Below are 21,280 nucleotides of genomic sequence, written 5' to 3'. Positions count from 1 at the left end.
CAATAGAACAAATGTATGGTATTGGTTGCAAGATTTCATTTTATTATTCAATAAAATAATCATTTATTCAAAAAAGTTAGTGTTCAAAAAAATAGCAGTACTTCAGTCAACACCAGGAAAACATGATTAAAATGATGAAAGATTTCGAAGTTGTAACATGCTTATCCACCTTAGTACTTTGTAGCGTAGCCCTTATTCTTAATAACAGCAGCACACCGTTTCGGCATAGAGTCCACAAGTGCTTGGCAGCGAGAATCAGGTATTGCAGCCCACGAATCACGAATTAAAGACCATAATTCTTCCACATTTTTTGGCCTGGCTTCAGAAACAGCGTATCACATCTCCCTACAGATTTTCAATAGGGTTTAAGTCTGGAGACTGCGCTGGCCACTCCATAACCTCAATATTCTTCTCCTTAAACCACGCCTTAGCACGTTTGCTCGTGTGTTTAGGATCGTTGTCCTGCTGCATCACCCATTTCAGTGGCATTTCCTCCTCAGCATAAGGTAACATAACCTCACTGAGTATCTTGATGTAGCCATGTTGATCCATGATGCCTGGTATGCGATAAACTGGCCCGACACCGTTGTACGAAAAACTTCCCCATATCATAATTTTTGCTCCGCCGTGCTTTACTGTCTTAACCGTGTACTGCGGTTGATATTCCGTATTGCGTGGACGTCTCACATACTGACGACGACCTTTTGACCCGAACAAAACTATTTTGGACTCATCCGCCCACAAAACATTACGCCATTTTTCTTTCCACCAATCGATATGAATTTTAGCAAATTTGAGGCGATTCGAAACATGACGTTTTGTCAACAATGGTACTTTCCGAGGACTACGTGCGTATAGTTTGGCTTCAGTCAATCGTCGTTTGACTGTAACAGTGCTCACAGTTAAGTCTAGTTCATCTTTGATCTTATTAGAAGACAAAGTTGGATCAGTCCGTGACATATTGATGATTCTTCGATCAATTATTTCAGAAGTGCAACGTTTCCGGCCACGAGTTTCCTACTTATCTTTCCATTTCAAAGCATTGCTATCATTTTGGCCGAGCGAGTTTTGCCTTGATTTATCAACGTTTTGATAAAATTGCGCTGCTCCTCAGAGCAATGTTTTCCGCGACCCATTTTCTGCAATACAAACAAAACAAATATATTTTCTTGCACATAAAGGGTGTGTCACATCAAATTGCATCACGGAAAAAACGCTGTAGAAATTTAATTTTTAGGAATTATATCTTCAGCTTTGGTTTTATAATCAGATAAGAGTGTATAGATCACGTTGGCCATGCTTCACTGTCAATTTTTCTTAAATTTGGAAAAATGTCGTCGAACGAAAAAGAGCGTCGTGAATTAATCTTGTACACTCATTTCGAGAATCCGGAGTTGTCACATCGGGACATCGGTAAGATGCTGGGAATCGTCCAATCCACGGTCAGCAGAGTACTAAAACGATACTTCGAGAACCTAACCATCGACCGGAAGGTGAAGAACGGCAAAAATGGATGCTCCGTCAGTGAAAAAGATCACAAGCGCGTAGTTAAGCAGTTTAGACGTGATCCGAGAAGTTCGGTCCGGGATGTCGCCAATAAGCTGAATTTGTCAAGTTCATTCGTCCAGCGGACCAAGCAGCGGGAGGGCCTGCGTACATACAAGGTTCAGAAGGCTCCTAACCGCGACGAAAGGCAAAACATTGTGGGGAAGACGCGAGCCCGGAAGCTGTCCACCGAAATGCTGACGAAGCCGCATTGCCGGGTAATGGACGACGAAACCTACGTCAAAGTGGACTTTCGTCAGCTGCCGGGCCTGTTGTTCTTCTCCGCAGAGGACAAATTCAGCGTTCCGGAGGAGATTCGCAAGCAGAAACTATCCAAGTTTGCCAAAAAGTACATGGTGTGGCAAGCGATCTGCTCTTGCGGAAAGCGGAGCGCCCCCTTCGTGATGACCGGCACGGTAAACGGGCAGGTTTACCTTAAGGAGTGCCTACAGAAGCGCTTACTACCACTATTGAAGCAGCACGAGGGCCCGACCATTTTCTAGCCGGATCTCGCTTCGTGCCACTATTCAAAGGACGTGTTGGAGTGGTACGAAGCCAACGGGGTCACCTTCGTGCCAAAGGAAATGAACCCGCCCAACGCGCCGGAGCTTCGCCCAATAGAGAAATATTGGGTGATTATGAAGCAGGCCCTCCGGAAGAACCCAAAAGTTGTCAAATCGGAGGCGGACTTCAAGAGAAAATGGATTTCTGTTCAAAAAAACGACAACCTGACGTTGTACAGAACCTTATGGACGGGGTAAAGAGGAAGGTGCGAGCATACGGGCTTGGGCTCGAAGTATGAATAAAAAGAAAATGCCAAAAGTTGTTTAATAGTTTTCATTTTACTGTCTAAAATTTTCAAAAGGATCGGTCTACTGGGCGAATTTCTACAGCGTTTTTTCCGTGATGCAATTTGATGTGACACACCCTTTATCTTAGTTTTTATATACTTACCGATTAACAAAATAGCAAAACTTGTATGAAACACCGAATGGAAACAAACTTTGTCTGAAATCGTTTTTCGCTGCTATTATTTTGAACAACGCGAAACGGACTTAGCCGGAAGTGTCAAATGAAATATACACTGAACGAAATTGTATTGCTATAAACAATATGGGTTTTGAACGGGTGATGACACCTTTATATTAGGCTGTTAAAAAAGTCCTGCGGTATTTCCGCGAGGTGTCGTTGTAAGCGCGTAGTTCTAGTTGTATTCATTGTATCGAGTCATACTATAGCTTGTTGGAAAGGTATTTTTGCGCGCTATAATATAGTTCTTGACAGTGTTTTGTTTGGTGAGGTCGTTCGTGAGTTATAGTGTCGCAAATATGGAGCAAAATAAAGAGAAAATCCGACATATTTTACAGTACTACTATGACAAAGGCAAAAATGCATCTCAAGCTGCCAATAAAATTTGTGCAGTTTATGGACCCGATACAGTTTCCATTTCCACCGCACAACGATGGTTTCAACGTTTTCGTTCTGGTGTAGAGGTCGTCGAAAATGCGCCACGCTCCGGAAGGCCTGTCGTCGAAAATTGCGACAAAATCGCTGAATTAGCCGAGAAAGACCGGCATAGTAGCAGCCGTAGCATCGGCCAAGAGCTGGGGATAAGTCATCAAACCGTTATTAACCATTTGAAGAAGCTTGGATTCACAAAGAAGCTCGATGCATGGGTGCCACACACGTTGACGCAAAAAAACATCTTTGACCGTATCGACGCATGTGAATCGCTGCTGAATCGCAACAAGATCGACCCGTTTCTGAAGCGGATGGTGACTGGCGATGAAAAGTGGGTCACTTACGACAACATGAAGCGCAAACGGTCGTGGTCGAAACCCGCTGAAGCGGCTCAGACGGTGGCCAAGCCCTCATTAACGGCCAGGAAGGTTCTGCTGTGTGTTTGGTGGGATTGTCAAGGAATAATCTATTATGAGCTGCTTCCCTATGGCCAAACGCTCAATTCGGACCTGTACTGCCAACAACTGGACCGCTTGAAGGTAGCACTCATGAAGAAGAGGCCATCTTTGATAAATAGAGGCCGCATTGTCTTCCATCAGGACAACGCCAGACCACACACTTCTTTGGTGACGCGCCAGAAGCTCCGGGAGCTCGGATGGGAGGTTCTTTTGCATCCGCCGTATACGGATCCGCCGCTATAGTCCGGACCTTGCACCAAGTGACTACCACCTGTTTTTGTCCAAGGCGAACGAGCTAGGTAGTCAGAAGTTAGCCACAAAAGAGGCCTGTGAAAATTGGCTATCCGAGTTTTTTGCCAATAAGGAAGCGAGCTTCTATAACAGGGGTATTATGAAGTTGGCATCTCGTTGGGAACAAGTCATCGAACAAAACGGCGCATATTTGACTTAAAACAGATGATTGTAACTAATTTTATGAACAAATGAAAATTCAAAAAAAATACCGCAGGACTTTTTTGACAGCCTAATATATTCATATGATTAGTTGATAACATCAACCATCCACACATGAATAGTAATAATAAAAGTCACAGGAGGGTCGGTTCCGAGACACGACCGCATAGTTGACGTAGGATTCCGTTAGGCTATCTGTTGATTTTGCATATGTTTGAAGAATTACATCGTAAAACTCTTTGATAATGATTTGGTGGCCCTGAAAAGGGCCGTTTTGTTTGGTTGTTGGGTATGGTTTGTTCACTCCACCAGTGTTTACCGAGTGATGATGACACAAGGATGGTAAATAGTCGTTGGATGGTGCGTATCAGATAAAAGATACCGAAGTGGAACGAGATATGATGAAAACTGCCCTTTGTGATCCTAGACGAGATGGCTCCTGTGTTATGTATGTGTTGCGGATGGGAACCCTGCTCCGCAGCACCCGTTTCGGGTCGATGAGGTAACGAAAAGTGACAGATGATGAACGGATAAAAAGTCAGAAACAGGAACAAAAGAAGTGACAGAAATTATAGAAAACTTACCGCTAATTCTTAGATCTACCTAAAACAAAGTGAATATCTTAAATCTATTACTTAAAACTATTTACACTAGTGCTTAAACCTATTTAGCCTACCGTAAGTTACATAATGAAGTTAAACTAAAACTTATACTAAAATTATATATTATATTTAGAATATTTGAGGAGAATTGGATTTCCACATTGCGGTTCGATAGAATTTCGTCACTGGAATAATGTGAGTCATTCCTTAACCTATATGATGAATGAAAATGGAATTTTGTTTGTTAATTTTAGCTTTAAGCATTGCTTGAAATACCGTCGCTGAAAAGAATCCAGTGTTTCGAAAACACGTTCCGTGACCGCCGGAACATTCTTAAAGATTTTTCCATATGGAAAATCCGGGCAATACGGACGAACACACGCCAGAGCAGAGTATGGCAAACAATTGTGTCAACTGCGATCGTCCAGACACGGTAGATGACATGGTCCAATGCGACGAGTGTGGAAATTGGTGGCACATGTCGTGTGCCGGAGTGACAAAATCTGTTTCGGAACGTCATTGGAGTTGCCGAAATTTCATGCCCCACAGCATTTCCTCCCGTACCACTACTTCCAGCGTAAGAGCGTCTCGAGCTCAACTGAAGCTCCAGCAGTTGGAAGAAAAACAAGCTCTCGAGAAACGTCATCTTGACGAAAAACACAAGTTGATGCAAGAGGAGCTGAACGAGTTGGATGATGCGGTTAGCAACAGAAGCAGAATTAGTAGGATGAGTCTCAACATGGTTCAGCAGTGGCAGAAGGAATGCGCCGAGCAGTCTGAAGGAGCATGTGCACTCCCGATAGCGGTGGACCCTGTAGCGGTCTCACTGATTCCGCAGGACAAATCACGTGACAATGAAACCATTACAGAAAGGGATCCTGTGCGAGCAAACCAGCCGCTCGATTCCACTTTACGGGACCGCAACGTGGTACGGAATCAATAACAGCAGACGGAGGTGGAGATGTTCTAAGGATTGACGTCCGACAAAAGAGTTCAACAAAAAAACACCGGGGCCATTCCAAAGATATTTCCGGATCCGAAACTTGGATCCGGAAATCAGGATCAGCAGCAAAAAACTAGCGCGATTTGTATGGCGAATCAGGGATCGAAATAGATCCAACAGGAACAGCAGCGGCAGGTCAGCGCGTTCTCCACGACTGCAAACTTCAATTTGAACCAGCATCAGGAAATCAGTGGGATTCCTAAAACCGTTCCGAAACAGCGAGAGGTAACCGATGTAAGAGGTAATTTCGATCACCAAATTCCCCCCGTAGCACAACAAGGTAAGCCACTCTATAACGTAAGAGACAGCCGATATTTGCCACCAAATGATAATAGCTCCTTCCAACATATCATAAAGCAGTTTGGAAACATGGAACCAACCACTACGACTTCTTCTTTCGGTATGAACATGTATCCTCCCGAGGTAAGAACTCTTCCGTCGCTCGGGACGAATACGATATTTCCGCCGAATAGAAATTCAACTTTACTCACTGGAAACATTCCTCCTTCACCGGATTTTCCAAATGTTGATCAATTCACTCCCTCCCCCTCGCAGTTAGCCGCGCGACAAGTAATGCCCCGCGATTTGCCAACGTTTTCTGGCGATCCCGCGGATTGGCCGATATTCATAAGCAGCTTTATGAACACTACGCTGGCTTGTGGATATAATTGTGCCGAGAATCTCGCGCGTCTTCAACGCTGCTTGAGAGGATCCGCGTATGAGTCTGTCAAAAGCAGGTTGCTGCTTCCCGAATCGGTTCCACAAGTGATTGATACACTTCGATTGTTGTATGGGCGGCCGGAGTTACTAATCAGTGCCTTACTACAAAATGTACGCAGTGTTCCAGCACCGAAAGCGGAGAAGCTGGAGACTATCATCGATTCCGGCGTGGCCGTGCGCAGTCTGTGTGATCATTTGGAGGCGGCCGGACAGCAGGAGCATCTTTCGAATCCTACCCTGCTGATGAAACTGGTGGAGAAACTACCTGCATACACCAAGATGCAGTGGGCAAATTACATGCAGCACCATCCGGTGGTTAACCTGAAGACCTTCGGGGACTTTATGCTTGGAGTCGTCGTTGCAATTAGCAGAGTTACGATGTACGCTGGTGGAAATAGCGGTAGTCAGCATAAGCAGAAGCAAAGAGCAGTAGTGAACGCCCACATCGGGGAAACAGAACAGGTTCGTGAGCCACTACACGTAAATGAAATTTTGTGCGCTTGCTGCAAGAAGTCGGGACATCGAGTCGCTGAGTGTTCTACGTTTAGGTCCTACTCCATAGACAATCGGTGGAAATTTGCACAAAATAACGGACTTTGCAGAAGTTGTTTGAATGCGCATGGTCGAAGGTCTTGCAGAAACGCTACACAGTGCGTGATCGAAAGATGTCAGTACCTCCATCACCCACTATTACATTCGAATCGTTCAAACAGTCAACCTTTCCAGCGTTCATCGACTGCCGAGAACCACACTCATCGACAATGTGATCAGATACTTTTGTTCCGAATAATCCCGGTCACAATTTGTGGACCTCGAGCCACCATCGAGACATTTGCGTTCCTGGACGATGGGTCATCTCTATCGTTGATTGAACAAGAACTGGTGGAACAGCTAGGCATGGATGGATGGACGAAACCATTGTGCTTGAAGTGGACGGGGAATGTGACTAGAATCGAGCCGGAGTCGAAGCAAGTGCAGATGACAATTAAAGGTACGAATACACGAAAACAGTTCAACCTCAACGACGTCCGTACAGTAAAGGAGCTTACCCTACCGGAACAGAGCCTTCGATACGACGAACTATCTCAGCGATTCCGTCATCTTCAGGGTCTGCCGATCGTCAGCTACGAAAAGGCAGTTCCTCGTCTGCTCATAGGGGTAAATAACCTTAACCTCACGGTACCGCTGAAGATAAGAGAAGGCAGAAAAAATGAGCCTGATGCAGTTAGAACCAGATTGGGTTGGTGTATTTTTGGCGGCAGCCACAAAGAAGTTACACATTCGTTGAACTATCATGCATGTGAATGTGCTACTGATCAGGATCTACACAATGTGGTGAGAGATTACTTCACGATGGAGGATGCTGGAGTGAAGCCACTGATACAGCTGGAATCCGAAGAGGACAAGCGTGCTAAACGTATCATGGAAGAAACAACCCGTCGTGTCGGAAGCAGCTTCGCAACGGGATTGTTGTGGAGATATGACCATGTTGAGTTTCCAGACAGCTTCAGCATGGCGGTGAAACGTTTCGAGTGTCTGGAACGAAGGATGGCTCGAGATCCCGAGTTGGCGGTCAGCTTGAAGAAGCAGATATCTGACTACCAACAGAAAGGCTATGCCCATCGTGCGACCGAAGCTGAACTGAAACGAGGAGATCCAAAGCGGGTCTGGTATTTGCCGCTGGGTGCAGTGATGAATCCACGAAAGCCGGGAAAGGTCCGTTTAATCTGGGACGCTGCGGCAAAAGTAGATGGAATATCTCTGAATACGATGCTGCTTAAGGGTCCCGATCAGCTCACGTCGTTGCCAGCAGTGTTGTCTCGTTTCCGACAGTACAGAGTTGGAGTTTCTGCAGATATTCGAGAGATGTTCCACCAGATATTTATACGGGAACAGGATCGCCATTCGCAACGTTTCTTGTGGAGGAACAACTCAACAGAGCCTCTGAGCATCTTCTTGATGGACGTCGCCACCTTCGGTTCTACCAGTTCACCAGCATCGGCACAGTTTGTGAAAAACAAGAATGCCGAAGAGTTCGCTGACCGTTTCCCTCGAGCTGTCGAAAGTATAGTGAAGAATCACTACGTTGACGACTTTCTCGACAGCTTCGAAAACGAAGAAGAAGCGGTGCGCGTATCCCAGGAGACCAGCTTTATCCACCTACATGGAGGCTTTGAGCTTCGAAACTGGCTGTCGAACAGTGCTGAGTTGTTGAAGGAGATGAAGGAGGAAGGTCCGAATGATAGTAAAAGTTTCTGTTTAAACTCAGCGGAAGGGACTGATCGAGTGCTGGGAATGTTGTGGCTGACAGTGAATGACGAATTACTATTCTCCATGAAAATGAAGGACGAGATCCAGCTTGTGATCGACAAAGGAGAACGCCCAACAAAACGGCAACTTCTGAAATGCCTGATGGGAGTCTTCGATCCACTAGGACTTCTGAGTGTGTTCCTGATTCACGGCAAGATTTTGCTCCAAGACGTATGGCGAGCCGGCTTGTTGTGGGACGAGAAAGTACCGGAAGACATCTTCGACCGATGGACCAGGTGGACAGAGTTGTTTCCGAAGATTGAAGACCTACGGATCTCACGGTGCTACTTCACCAGAGCGACTGCAGACACCTACAAAGCTCTTCAACTTCACATCTTCGTCGACGCGAGTGAAGCCGCGTTTTCCGCTGTAGCCTACTTCAGAACGGCCAAATTTGAGAGTGAAGCTGAGTGCTCGTTGGTTGCTGCAAAAACAAAGGTTGCGCCACTGAAACCGCTCTCGATTCCGCGTTTGGAGCTGCAAGCAGCGGTCTTGGGGAGCCGTTTAATGACAACCGTCTTGGAGAGTCACACCGTTGAAGTGAAGCGATGCGTTCTCTGGAGTGATTCCGCAACGGTACTGGCCTGGTTACGGGCCGATCATCGTCGTTATAAGCAATATGTGGCGTGTCGCGTTGGAGAACTGCTATCAATAACTGAGGTTGCACAGTGGCGCTGGGTCCCCAGTAAATTAAATCCCGCGGATGCGGCTACGAAATGGGGCAAGAATCCGTGTCCTGGAACTGGTGACGTCTGGTTTAAAGGCCCGGAATTCCTTCAACAACCCGAGGAGAACTGGCCCAAGCAAACAACAACTTCTATTCCTCCAGAAGAGGAGCTCCGACCATGCTACATAATACAACAATCGCTTGTCCCTGAAGCTATCGTGGAGTTTACCCGCTTCTCCAAATGGCGTCGTCTCCTGGGAGCAATAGCGTACGTACACCGCTTCATTGACAACTGTAGACGCCGATGTAGAAGAGAAGAGGCAGAAATGTTGTATCTAACACAAGACGAATTGAAGAAAGCGAAGAACACACTGATGAAGATGGTGCAGTGGCAAGCATATCCGGAAGAGATGGTCACATTGTCGAGGGGACAAGCGGAACTAGCGAAGTCAAGTAATCTGTATCTGAACTCTCCAACAGTGGATGAATACGGGGTGCTACGGATTGACGGATGAATTGGCGCTGCTTCGCACATTCGATTCGACACTAGGTATCCGGTAATCCTCCCAAGGAAACATTTTGTTACCGAGCTGATCGTAGATTACTTCCATCGTGCTTTCGGTCACGCTAATTTTGAAACCGTGGTGAATGAAATCCGGCAATTCTATCACATCTCTCGACTGCGGACAGTTGTGAAGCAGATTTGTGCTGCGTATCAGTGGTGCAAATTGATGAAGGCGAAACCGACTGTACCACGAATGGCACCACTCCCAGTGGCTCGATTAGCATCGTTCACACGACCATTTACTCACACCGGTATTGATTTGTTCGGACCGCTGTTTGTGAAAGTTGGAAGAAGCGCAGTTAAACGTTGGGTTTGCTTGTTCACTTGCTTGACTACTCGTGCAGTTCATGTTGAGGTTGCCTACAGCCTTTCTACGCCATCCACTGTGAAATGCATCACACGCTTCGTTAATCGTCGCGGCTCACCGGCAGAGATTTACACAGACAACGGCACGAACTTTACGGGCGCCGATCGACTGCTCAGGAAAATGATTGACAAAATAAATGGGGAATTGGCAGAAACGTTCACGAACACGAATACAAAGTGGGTCTTCATACCTCCATCGGCACCCCACATGGGCGGATCCTGGGAAAGGATGGTGAGATCGATTAAGACAGCTATGGAGACTGCGTACTGCAACGACCGGAAGCTGGATGATGAGGGTTTGGTTACGCTGGTTGTCGCGGCCGAGGCTATTGTTAACAGCCGACCGCTCACATATTTGCCCTTGGATGCAGGCGAAGGAGAGGCTCTCACGCCAAACCACTTCCTCCTGGGAAGTTCCAACGGAGTACACCAGCCGTCAAAAGAATTTACTGATTCTTCGCTGGTGGTCAAAAGCTCCTGGTATCAGATTCAACACCAACTGGATATTTTTTGGAAGCGTTGGATCCGGGAATGCCTCCCTACGTTGACCAAACGAACGAAATGGTTTGGCGAAACGAAACCTTTAGCCATAGGAAATCTGGTTTTTATAGTGGAGGAGACAAGAAGGAATGGATGGGTGCGTGGACGTGTCCTGGAGGTCGTAGCTGGAAAGGACGGAAGAGTCCGGCAAGCTGTAGTTCAGACTGCGAGGGGGATTCTGCGTAGGCCAGTATCAAAGTTGGCAGTGTTGGAGGTTGAGACTGGTGGTAAAACTGACTCCGGTGGCCAGTGTTACGGGGGGGGAGGATGTTGCGGATGGGAACCCTGCTCCGCAGCACCCGTTTCGGGTCGATGAGGTAACGAAAAGTGACAGATGATGAACGGATAAAAAGTCAGAAACAGGAACAAAAGAAGTGACAGAAATTATAGAAAACTTGCCGCTAATTCTTAGATCTACCTAAAACAAAGTGAATATCTTAAATCTATTACTTAAAACTATTTACACTAGTGCTTAAACCTATTTAACCTACCGTAAGTTACATAATGAAGTTAAACTAAAACTTATACTAAAATTATATATTATATTTAGAATATTTGAGGAGAATTGGATTTCCACATTGCGGTTCGATAGAATTTCGTCACTGGAAAAATGTGAGTCATTCCTTAACCTATATAATGAATGAAAATGGAATTTTGTTTGTTAATTTTAGCTTTAAGCATTGCTTGAAATACAGTCGCTGAAAAGAATCCAGTGTTTCGAAAACACGTTCCGTGACCGCCAGAACTATATATACTATATATATAAATAAAAATGTAATATAAGATAATGCCAAACACAATTATCAATTTTTCTTTGATATAGAGAAAACTTATTTGAAATGGAAAAGGTAATTTTCTTTTATATTTTTTTACTTTCTGGGTGTTTATCCCAAGAAATTTTAATTGGACAACAACAATTAATACTATATGTAGAGCATATGGAAAATCACTTTTTCTAATGTATCTTCACTTTTCCAATTTTTCTGCCGTATTAACTTTCCTTGGGTGAAAATGAACTCAACAAGATTAAACCTAACGACCCGTTCGCGAGCGGGAACAAACCTTGGTTTTTATTTATTAAAATTGAAATAAATCGTTTCATATATCAAGTCATTTTCAACACAGCTGCTACCATACATCATACTCACACTTGTGCTAAATTTTTCACAATGAACGATCGATCATTAATATGAAATCTCATGAAGCAACCAGCATTCAAGTCCCAAATTAAAATTTTATTTGCTAGAATTTATCGTATCGCTCACCTCACTTGCAATATAAAAATGCCCCCGACATGCATATATATTTGCAATGCCGATTTCCTCAGGCAGCTTGATTTTGATGTCTCTGTTAGGGAATACTTTTTGGTTGGAACAAAAGCTCCCCCTACTTTCATGTATTTGCAATGTCGATTTCCTCCAGGCAGCTTGATTTTGATGTCTCTGTTAGGGACCCGCCGCATGTGTCGTTAATTTCGACCAATCAGAAGTGGTTATTTCCGTTAGAATAGGAGTTGAGATTTTTCAATTGTTCGATAGTTAGTTACATGACAAATATTATTTACTTCAATATAAAAAAATGTTATGGAGTGCCGAAATCGATTGACGCGAAAATCTCATTAATCCATCATGAAATGACTGAGCAATAAGCGTTGGACAATTTTCACGAGGTGCTCGATTTTCGATTTTCAATTTGTACCCCAATATGTTCCCCAAAGACGTAATCCTACGTCAATATAGAAATAGCATTAGGCGCTGCTATTATTTTGAACACAACTGTACATTTATGTATTTTGTTGAATTTCGATGGGATGTTATTCAGGCTCCCAGATTTGTATGGAATCTTCCACCAGCACTAAATTTGGGATGTGAGGGTTTTTGGGTACGAGAGATGTTTCTTTGATGGTATGACATCCTTCCCTCCTCTGGAATGAGAGGGGGTCCCATAAAAACATTACACATATTTTTCCATCAAACAATTGAAAATTTTCGGAAAACCCTGAAGGGAAATGGGAAATTCGATTCCCATATGTTCTATTATTACATAGTGACAAACGTTGTTAGTCCAATTGATGTTTGAGCCAGCGAAATTGATTTTTGTTCTAAAGTGGAAATGGATTTTAATGTGATAAAACGCACTCCTATATCTTCTTCTATATATACAAATAAAAATGGATCGCCGAATGTGTTGATAAAAGCAAAACTCGAGGAAGGAATTTTCCGATTTGGGGCTATATTCATTCTATCATATTTTCCGTATTAAACATTTATTCCATATAACGGAGAAACATGTTATTTGCAAGTGATTGAGAAATCTTGAACGAGAATTGTGTCTGAAAATAATCTGGTATTATAATGATGAGTTTTGGTAGAAAGTAAAGTAAAATTTTTATTAAAGGTAAATATGTGTTGTTTCTCGAGTACGAATAATGTTCTCTGAAGTTGGAGTCGATTCGTTGACTAGCTTCCATGGTTATACAAAGGGTTAAGGTGTGATCGAATACCATAACATGCCAAACGGAAAGGTTTCCTTACAAAGATTTGAAGGCATACTTCCACGAAAGATACGTTGTATCTAAGAAAATCTAGTATTTGTTCATATTCCAAAACTCTGGATACTCTTCCACACTAGCAGAAAAGAATACTACTAGCATCCTCTTTGTCGTAGTACACTTTGATACAGAGTACTTGTTCTTCATCGAGTATGTGTAGTGAATGTGTTTCACAATATTTTACATTCATCCCATTCTTGTATCGAACTATGTGTGTTTTTTTTTTTTTTTATAAATTCGTTTATTTTTACAGGCTCAGTTACATAAGTTTAAAGGAGCCGAAATCTTAAATATATTTTTAAAACTATATATATCAACAATTTTCTTGCGTAACAGCCTCACAATCCGATCGGCCTGGGTTCAATCCCAGCTGGCGTCGTTGGGATTTTCTGAGGCGAAAAATCTCTGGTTACGTCTTCCTTCGGAGCGGAAGTAAAAGAAGTTGGCCCGGCTCATGAGTTGTTGAGTCTGATAGGTAGGAACAGGTGGAGTCGCCTCCCTGATGTCGGTGATTGGCACTAAAGTGGCGGAAATAGGCCGACGAAAAATAAGCGAAGATAAAAAAAAAAAAAAACAATTTTCTTAAATCTATGGTTAGTAATGTGGGAAACCGATTACTCACGGTGGACTCGAGATTAGAAGGGTGACATATTTTTCTCAGGAAAAGGATGGGATATAAGGAAATTATTACAATGTTGATAATCACACACACTCAATTCTTAAATCTATTCGTACATCTGTTGTGAATTTACATTTCATTCTCCTGTTTATAGCAAGCGGACCAATTACTCACAAAGGAAGAAATGGAGGGTATAAGGATATAAGGATAATCACACACGAACATCGATAGATTTAAGGAAAACATATATTTGGGACATGTAATCAAGGTCTAACCGAGCCAACACATCTCTCACCGGCACATTGGGCTGCCTTCCTCTGGCCCGAAGGGAGTTCTCTAAATTCGATCTGGCAACAAGATACACCTCACACGACCAAACAACGTGTTCGATGTCGTGGTAACCTCGGCCACAAACGCAGATATTGCTGCCGGCCAGATTGAAACGAAAGAGTAGCGCGTCTAACGAACAGTGATTGGACATGAGTCGGGAGAAGGTGCGAATAAAGTCCCGACTCAAGTCCAGACTTTTGAACCATGGTTTGAGGCTAACCTTAGGGATAATCGAGTGAAGCCACCGGCCCAATTCATCTTCGTTCCATTTGCGTTGCCAGTTAGCGATGGTATTTTTACGGACTAAAGAGTAAAATTCATTGAAGGCGATTTGACGCTGATAAATATCGCCTTCAATTGCACCTACCTTTGCTAATGAGTCAGCCCTCTCATTACCCGGAATTGAGCAATGAGAAGGGACCCACACAAAGGTAATGACATAACAGCGTCTGGATAAAGCACTCAAAATTTCTCGTATTCTCTCAAGGAAGTACGGCGAGTGCTTTTCCGGCCTCACTGAACGGATAGCTTCGACAGAGCTAAGACTATCCGTTACAATGTAATAGTGATCAACAGGTCGTGAGGCGACGCTGTCCAGCGCCCAGTGTATTGCAGCCAAACTATGTGTGTAGATGTGTGTAAATCAGCATTAGGCATGAATGATAATCTACTCCCGCTCGACGCTCGCCGGCAACGATGTTGCTTCGATAACCACCAAACGAGAAGTGTTGTGGTTTCAAATCGCAGATGGATTGTTTATACCAAATAAGTTGAAAACGTAGTGTGGAGGCGATCTGGCGTAGTGGTAACATCCGTACCTCTCACGCAGAGATCACGAGTTCAATTCTCACTCCCGACATTCTTCCAAAAATGGAAGTAAAAGTGACGAACCAGCCGAAATGTGTTGAAAGTCACTATAATAGAGAGAAAAAAAAGAAAACGTATAGAAACTAATGTTTTAGTTGCTCGTTATTGACGGTACGGAAGGTAATCAGACAAATCGGCAGAACAATTATATGGGGAAATGGGAATGCTTGTAGTTTTCATTAATTTAAACCGTTTAGGGATTAGGAAAATGTAATGTTTAGTGCATCAAACAAATCTTTAAAAAATCCGATTCGATTAATATGCAAATCATCGAAATTCGTTCGCTGTGAGAATAGTTATTAACGTTAACTTTATTTCATAAAACATGACCTGTTTTCTGATTTAGCACCATTCCTGGAGTTCTGGTAGTTCAACGTCGAAAGGATTAAAATTTTTGTAATAATCTTGATAATAAATTAAAATCAGTTGAACACCACCCGACAGAGAAGCTCCTTAATTCTTGCATTGGAATATGAATTATATATTTCAAAGCAAAGATTAACCGGGCAAACGTAATACACTAGCAAACGTATACCGCCCGACGTTCGCTAACGTTCGGTTGGACCATACTGAATACGTCTCTGTTTCAAACTAACTGTGCAATCGGTGGAACACAGGTTTGCTTGCGCGAGGCCGCCACTTCCGACGGCGGGTCAACTGTCGACTCGGCTTTCGTCACCTCGCCGTCTTGGGATCGCCTCGGTTCCTTATCTTCGTTAGATGGTAACTTCTCCCCCATGGTATAGACCTCAGAATGAATTTCATAACGAAACAATGAATTCAATATTCTTTTCACATTACTAAGACATTCGCCCTTTATATTTTTCATGTTAAAATTACCTGCTTAATTATCGAAAGAATATTCCAAAGTCCATGTTCGTTTTTAAATAATCTGTTAGCCTTGAAAAGCAATATGGAAAGGGAAAAAAAGACGAGATGTTAATTGCGCCTACACTAATTTCAAATTTACTCAATTTTTCATTTTACTGTGTATTTTTTTTTGCTTCTGTTGTATGTTGTATTGATTTAATCTTATTTATTATGAGAAGATTCGACAAAACTCATAACCTGATTTGTCTGAACTTTTCTTTTTTTTTCATTCGGGCATAACAGAAAATACAACTATGCACACCAGCCGTTGAAAAGGACGCTAAAAATTACATCCATAGAATACAGCCTACGAAACTACTACAACTCGTTGGTGATGAAACGCGGTTATCTGTGTGGGAGGAGTTTGATGCATTGGTTGGCAATCTTCGATCCTCACATGATCCAAAAGCTACTGCAATATCTCTTGTAGATAAAAAAATGGGTGGGTTATATCTATGATATAACCGCAAGGTTGACGTGGGACTACCTTAGCTTAGTTTTGTTTGTATTGATTAAATTTTTGACTGAATGAACTCCTTGGTTTAGAAGTCTTTATAGGAAAACAGATTTCAGTCGGAACAAAAATACTTGCATGAATTTGCAATCCCAACTTCCCTAGACACCTTGGTTCTGAAGCCTGTGTTGAGGAAACATATTTAAGTCGGAACAAAAATGTCCCCGACTTGCATGAATTTGCAATGCCAATTTTCCCAAGCTCCATGGATTTGAAATCTGTGTTAAAGAAACACATTTCAGTTGGAACAAAAATGCCCCGACTTGCATGTATTCGCAATGCCAACTTCCCCACGCTCCTTGGGACACATTTCGGTGGGTACAAAAGCTCCCCCTACTTTCATATATTTGCAATGTCGATTTCTCCAACGCTGCTTGGTTTTAAAGTCTGTGTTAGGGAAACCGTGAAGCGGGCCAATCAAAACGAGGCAGTTAGGGCGTTTAGATAACGCTTAACATTTTACAGTTATTCAATTATTTATCTAATGAAAAATAACATTTTATTAATTGTAATAGATGTGTAGAATAATTCCCTATCAATTGATGCAAACATCTCACCGATCCAGTAGAAAATATTCGAGTTATAAGCATTCGAAATCTTGCATTTTTTCCTGCATGTTCAGTGTTTATGTTTTCATTTTACCCCCCATATACTCCGGTTAGACGTAGTTCTACGTCAAAATTAATCGGAACCACATTTGCTGAGAATAAACGACCCTTTGCTTTGGTGGAAAGCAAGGAAATCTATCTCTCCGCAGCTGTACCATTTTTTTTAAAGTTATGCATTCCGGCGTCTTCAGTATCATGTGAGCGAGTTTTTCCGAAGGCAGGACAAGTTTGCAATGGAAGATGTAGTAGACTTTCATCAGATAACACTGAAAAGATAATGTTTATAAATAAAAAATAAATAAAGAAGATTCTTGTGATTGTACAATCCCAGCTGTCGTCGCGCCACAAGTCCCTCACGCTTTTATTCGCCAGTCAACGCCTATTGCACTCTGTCGCTATAACGTCCGTTCGCCAGTCGGGCTTACTATCAACTCCCCGAGCTGCCCGTTCCTCGTGCAACACATCCATCATCACGATCGTTACTTATGTGCGTGTATATGTGTGTAATTATAGCCTCGTTGCTCTAGTACCAAGAAACTCTCCACTTACACTGATGACATTATTTAGGCAATCCACCGTACTATCTAGCCGTTACTGAGTTTGCTTCATCACAACTCTACATCCCTCTCCTTGTCCGAAAAAAAAATTAAAAGCCAAGGTAATTGCTAAAATGCGTATTCGTACACGCGAGTTAGTGAGCAATCTAAATGTACCGGAATGCAATTTTTTGCGGGTGGAGCTACATGAATTACAATATTCATTATTCTGGGAAGAATGATGATTTTGCACGGTAATCAACGAAAATATTTATTTTTCCATTTATTAATAATATCTCAATACATATAATGATAGGCTTATGATTGGAAACGAGCCGGTATTTTTCGTCACTGGACGCTCAGATGAGGAATCCCTTGCTTTGGTTGCTCCGGTATTACGTCTCACTTGTTTGGTCGTCTCTGTCACCTTTCTAGTCAATGCCTCCGGAACTTCTTCGGGCTCGATTCCTTCGGGTATCGGGAGATTCAAAGGTCGCTGTACTGTCTCAGGCCATTTTCTCAAATGCGTAACACATCTACGATACCGTACCCCCTCTTCACTTTCGATAATCACGTCACTTCCGGACCGCTCTACAACTGTATATCGCTCTAATCGGAATTCTGGAATTCGTAGCTCTTTAGCATTACAAAGTCACCAACTTCTATATCAGATGGTTTCGCGTGTCGTTGTTTGTCTGCGTAAAGTTTCCCTTTAATTTTTTTGATAGCATCGGTATCACGTACGCTTTAATCGCGATGAGTTCCTGGCTCTGTTCTCAACGATGGAAGCAAATCTTTCACCGGACGCCCAGTCAGTAATTCCATTGGGGCTTTTTCTGTCACTGAATGCGGTGTGGTATTGTACATATAAACGTACTCCTGAATAGCTTTCCGCCAATCTTCACCAGTTGCCTGGTCAATACGCAATGCTCATAAAATCCCTCGATTTTGCCGCTCTACCATTCCATTGATTTGTGGCCAATATGGAATGGTATTAATGAGCCTAATGTTCTTGCTCAAACAGTAGCTAGTAAATTCCTCGCTCGCAAATGGGGGACCATTGTCACTACGAACTGATTCAGGATAGGTTTGTTCGTTGAATACGCCCTGGAGTGCCTCTATCGTCTTCGAAGCAGTTGTCCCCTTCATCTCGATAACTTTGAGAAAGCGACTGAAATAGTCGACGATTACTAGGAATGTTGCACATTCTTTAACGGAAAAGAAATCGATTCCAATTTGCTTCCAGGCTCGTTCAGACATTTCCGTCCGCAACATAGGTTCTGGTGGATTTTGTCTACTAATTGCGGCGCATCCATGGCATTGTTGGATTTTGTTCGTGATGTCCTTATCCATACACGGCCACCACACTCTTTCCCTAAGGCTTCGGAGCATAGGAACCACTCCTGGGTGACTTCGGTGTGCGAGTTCAAGCGCTCTTGCTCGAAGTTTCGGTGGAAGAACAATCCTTTCATCTCGAACCACAATCCCATCTACGGTTCCTAGTTCTTTGCTGAATTCCTGATAACTGTATAATTCAACTGGCCATTCGTTAGATTCCAGTGCTTTGATAACCGCCGTTAGTGTTTCGTCTTTTCCGGTTTCATATTTGATGTTATCCAATGTAATCGCTGTTGGACCTTCTCCCACCGCGAACAAAAAATGATCAGTGCTATCATCAAAAGCTGGGTCTGCTTGAGTAACGAGGCGTGACAGGATATCCGATAGATTCGAGGTTCCAGGGAGGAATTTCATTTCAAGATCATAAGGTTGCAAACGCAGGGCCCAACTTTCCGCTCTTGAACAAGCACGGCGCCCTGTTTGATGCTCTCCTCCGTATGTGTACTCTAACGTTTTATGATCCGTAAAAATCGTAAAATGCAATCCAAACAAGTAGAAATAAAACTTTTCAACCGCCCATACAACGGCAAGTGCTTCACGTTGGGTTTGTGGATAAGCTCTCTCAGAAGCGGTTAATCCCTTTGAAACGAAGCTGATAATTCGTGCCAAACGCATGCTATCCCTCTGGACTAGCACTGCCCCGAGCCCGACCGGGAATGCATCAACGTAGAGCTCCGTGCAATCGACAGGATCGAAGAAACCCAATCTTTGCACTTTGTTCGTTAGCTCAATACGTAGATCATCGAAGGCTTTCTCTTGGTCTGCTCCAAATGAAGCAATCTCACCTCGGATAAACTGTCGTAAAGGTTCTGTTCGTGTTGATAACCGTGGAATAAAGTGACCGACAAAGTTAATGAGACCTTCCTCTTTTGTTTCTGACTTTTGGAAATGCTTGATTGCTAAAATCTTTTCATCTGAGGGACTGATGCCTTTTGCGTTCACCTTGAAGCCAAGTACTAATTGAGGAGAGTCAAACTTGGGCTCAATGCATATTGTACAGATTTAATACAAATGAAGAAGTACGCACTTACCGATTACTTACCGTGACATATGGAGAAGCATCCTCATCATATTTAGCCTGTAGAGCTCTACACGAAACAACCTGAGGGTGGGAGCAGCTACCATAGTGTACAATCCCAGCTGTCGTCGCGCCACAAGTCCCTCACGCTTTTATTCGCCAGTCAACGCCTATTGCACTCTGTCGCTATAACGTCCGTTCGCCAGTCGGGCTTACTATCAACTCCCCGAGCTGCCCGTTCCTCGTGCAACACATCCATCATCACGATCGTTACTTATGTGCGTGTATATGTGTGTAATTATAGCCTCGTTGCTCTAGTACCAAGAAACTCTCCACTTACACTGATGACATTATTTAGGCAATTCACCGTACTATCTAGCCGTTACTGAGTTTGCTTCATCACAACTCTACAGTGATGGAAATATATATCAGAGAAAACATTCAGTAAAGTAATATCTTTACTATTTTCTGCACTTATTATTGTTTTAAACCTTATTTTTTACGTCTTCCATTCTTCCGAATAAAAGGATTCTTGAAAAGAGCCGTCGAGCCGCTCAAATGAGCCGGCTCTTTTCATTGAGCGCACGGCTCTGAGCTGCTCACTGAAATGAACCGTTTTGCCCATCTTTAATATAGGGGAGTCACTCTACGAAAAATGTATCGAAAAATTAAGGGATTTGAAATGCACATTACGCAAAATCGTTATTACGATATATGTTATACTATATACCATTAGATAGGAAATTTATTCAGCAAAATTTTTAGACTAAAACACAAACAGTGAAAGTAGTAAAACAAATAGACAATTTAACGAATAAGGGAAGTATGTTTTAAAGATTTTACTCGTTGTTTGAACTGTGGGGGAGGAGCAACAAACAACATGTTTGCATACAACTCGGGCGTTAGACTCCATGGGAGAGAGCAAAAAACGCCCGCTCAAAGTGATGGTGAACAGGAGTATAGGGAATATAGGGAATAATGTAAAAGAGATAAACTTAGGCGAATGACAGAGCAGCTAGTTACTGTAGAACAAATGTTAAAGCCTAATAAACAAGATATACACACACACTCCATGGGAGAGATGGGCAAACTGTTCGCGAACGGTACAAAAGAACCAGTTCGCAGGAAAGATTGAACAAACGGTTGTCCTTTTTCAAAAAACGGTAGCTGAACTAAATGCAGTGAAACCTCGATTAACCACGGAATGGTGTGACAAGGTCATCACGAATAACGAAAGTAGCGGATAACGCAATAAAGGACTAAAAACAAGGTACATACA

General features: G+C 43.0%; 1 protein-coding gene across 1 annotated transcript; it reads left to right on the top strand.

Moving 5' to 3' along the window:
- Positions 1-4,868: 4,868 nt before the first annotated feature.
- On the top strand, positions 4,869-9,734 carry LOC129766842 (uncharacterized). The gene is made up of 3 exons (XM_055767444.1): positions 4,869-5,447; positions 5,634-5,945; positions 6,078-9,734. Exons 1-3 carry the CDS (start codon positions 4,869-4,871, stop codon positions 9,732-9,734), a joined length of 4,548 nt encoding a protein of 1,515 aa, XP_055623419.1.
- The last annotated feature ends 11,546 nt before the right edge of the window (positions 9,735-21,280 follow it).

The sequence above is a fragment of the Toxorhynchites rutilus genome, chromosome 2, assembly GCF_029784135.1.
Source record: "Toxorhynchites rutilus septentrionalis strain SRP chromosome 2, ASM2978413v1, whole genome shotgun sequence".
Lineage (NCBI taxonomy): Eukaryota > Metazoa > Arthropoda > Insecta > Diptera > Culicidae > Toxorhynchites > Toxorhynchites rutilus.
Note: the sequence above shows the minus strand (reverse complement) of the source record. Positions and strands in the feature narration are given on the sequence as shown.

Bases quoted from the DNA above. Each gene is read 5' to 3' on its own strand.
- LOC129766842 (XM_055767444.1), top strand. From the start codon at position 4,869: ATGGAAAATCCGGGCAATACGGACGAACACACGCCAGAGCAGAGTATG. The intron at 5,448-5,633 runs GTACGGAATCAA...GGATCGAAATAG, and splicing joins CTTTACGGGACCGCAACGTG to ATCCAACAGGAACAGCAGCG. The intron at 5,946-6,077 runs GTAAGAACTCTT...TCCCCCTCGCAG, and splicing joins TGAACATGTATCCTCCCGAG to TTAGCCGCGCGACAAGTAAT.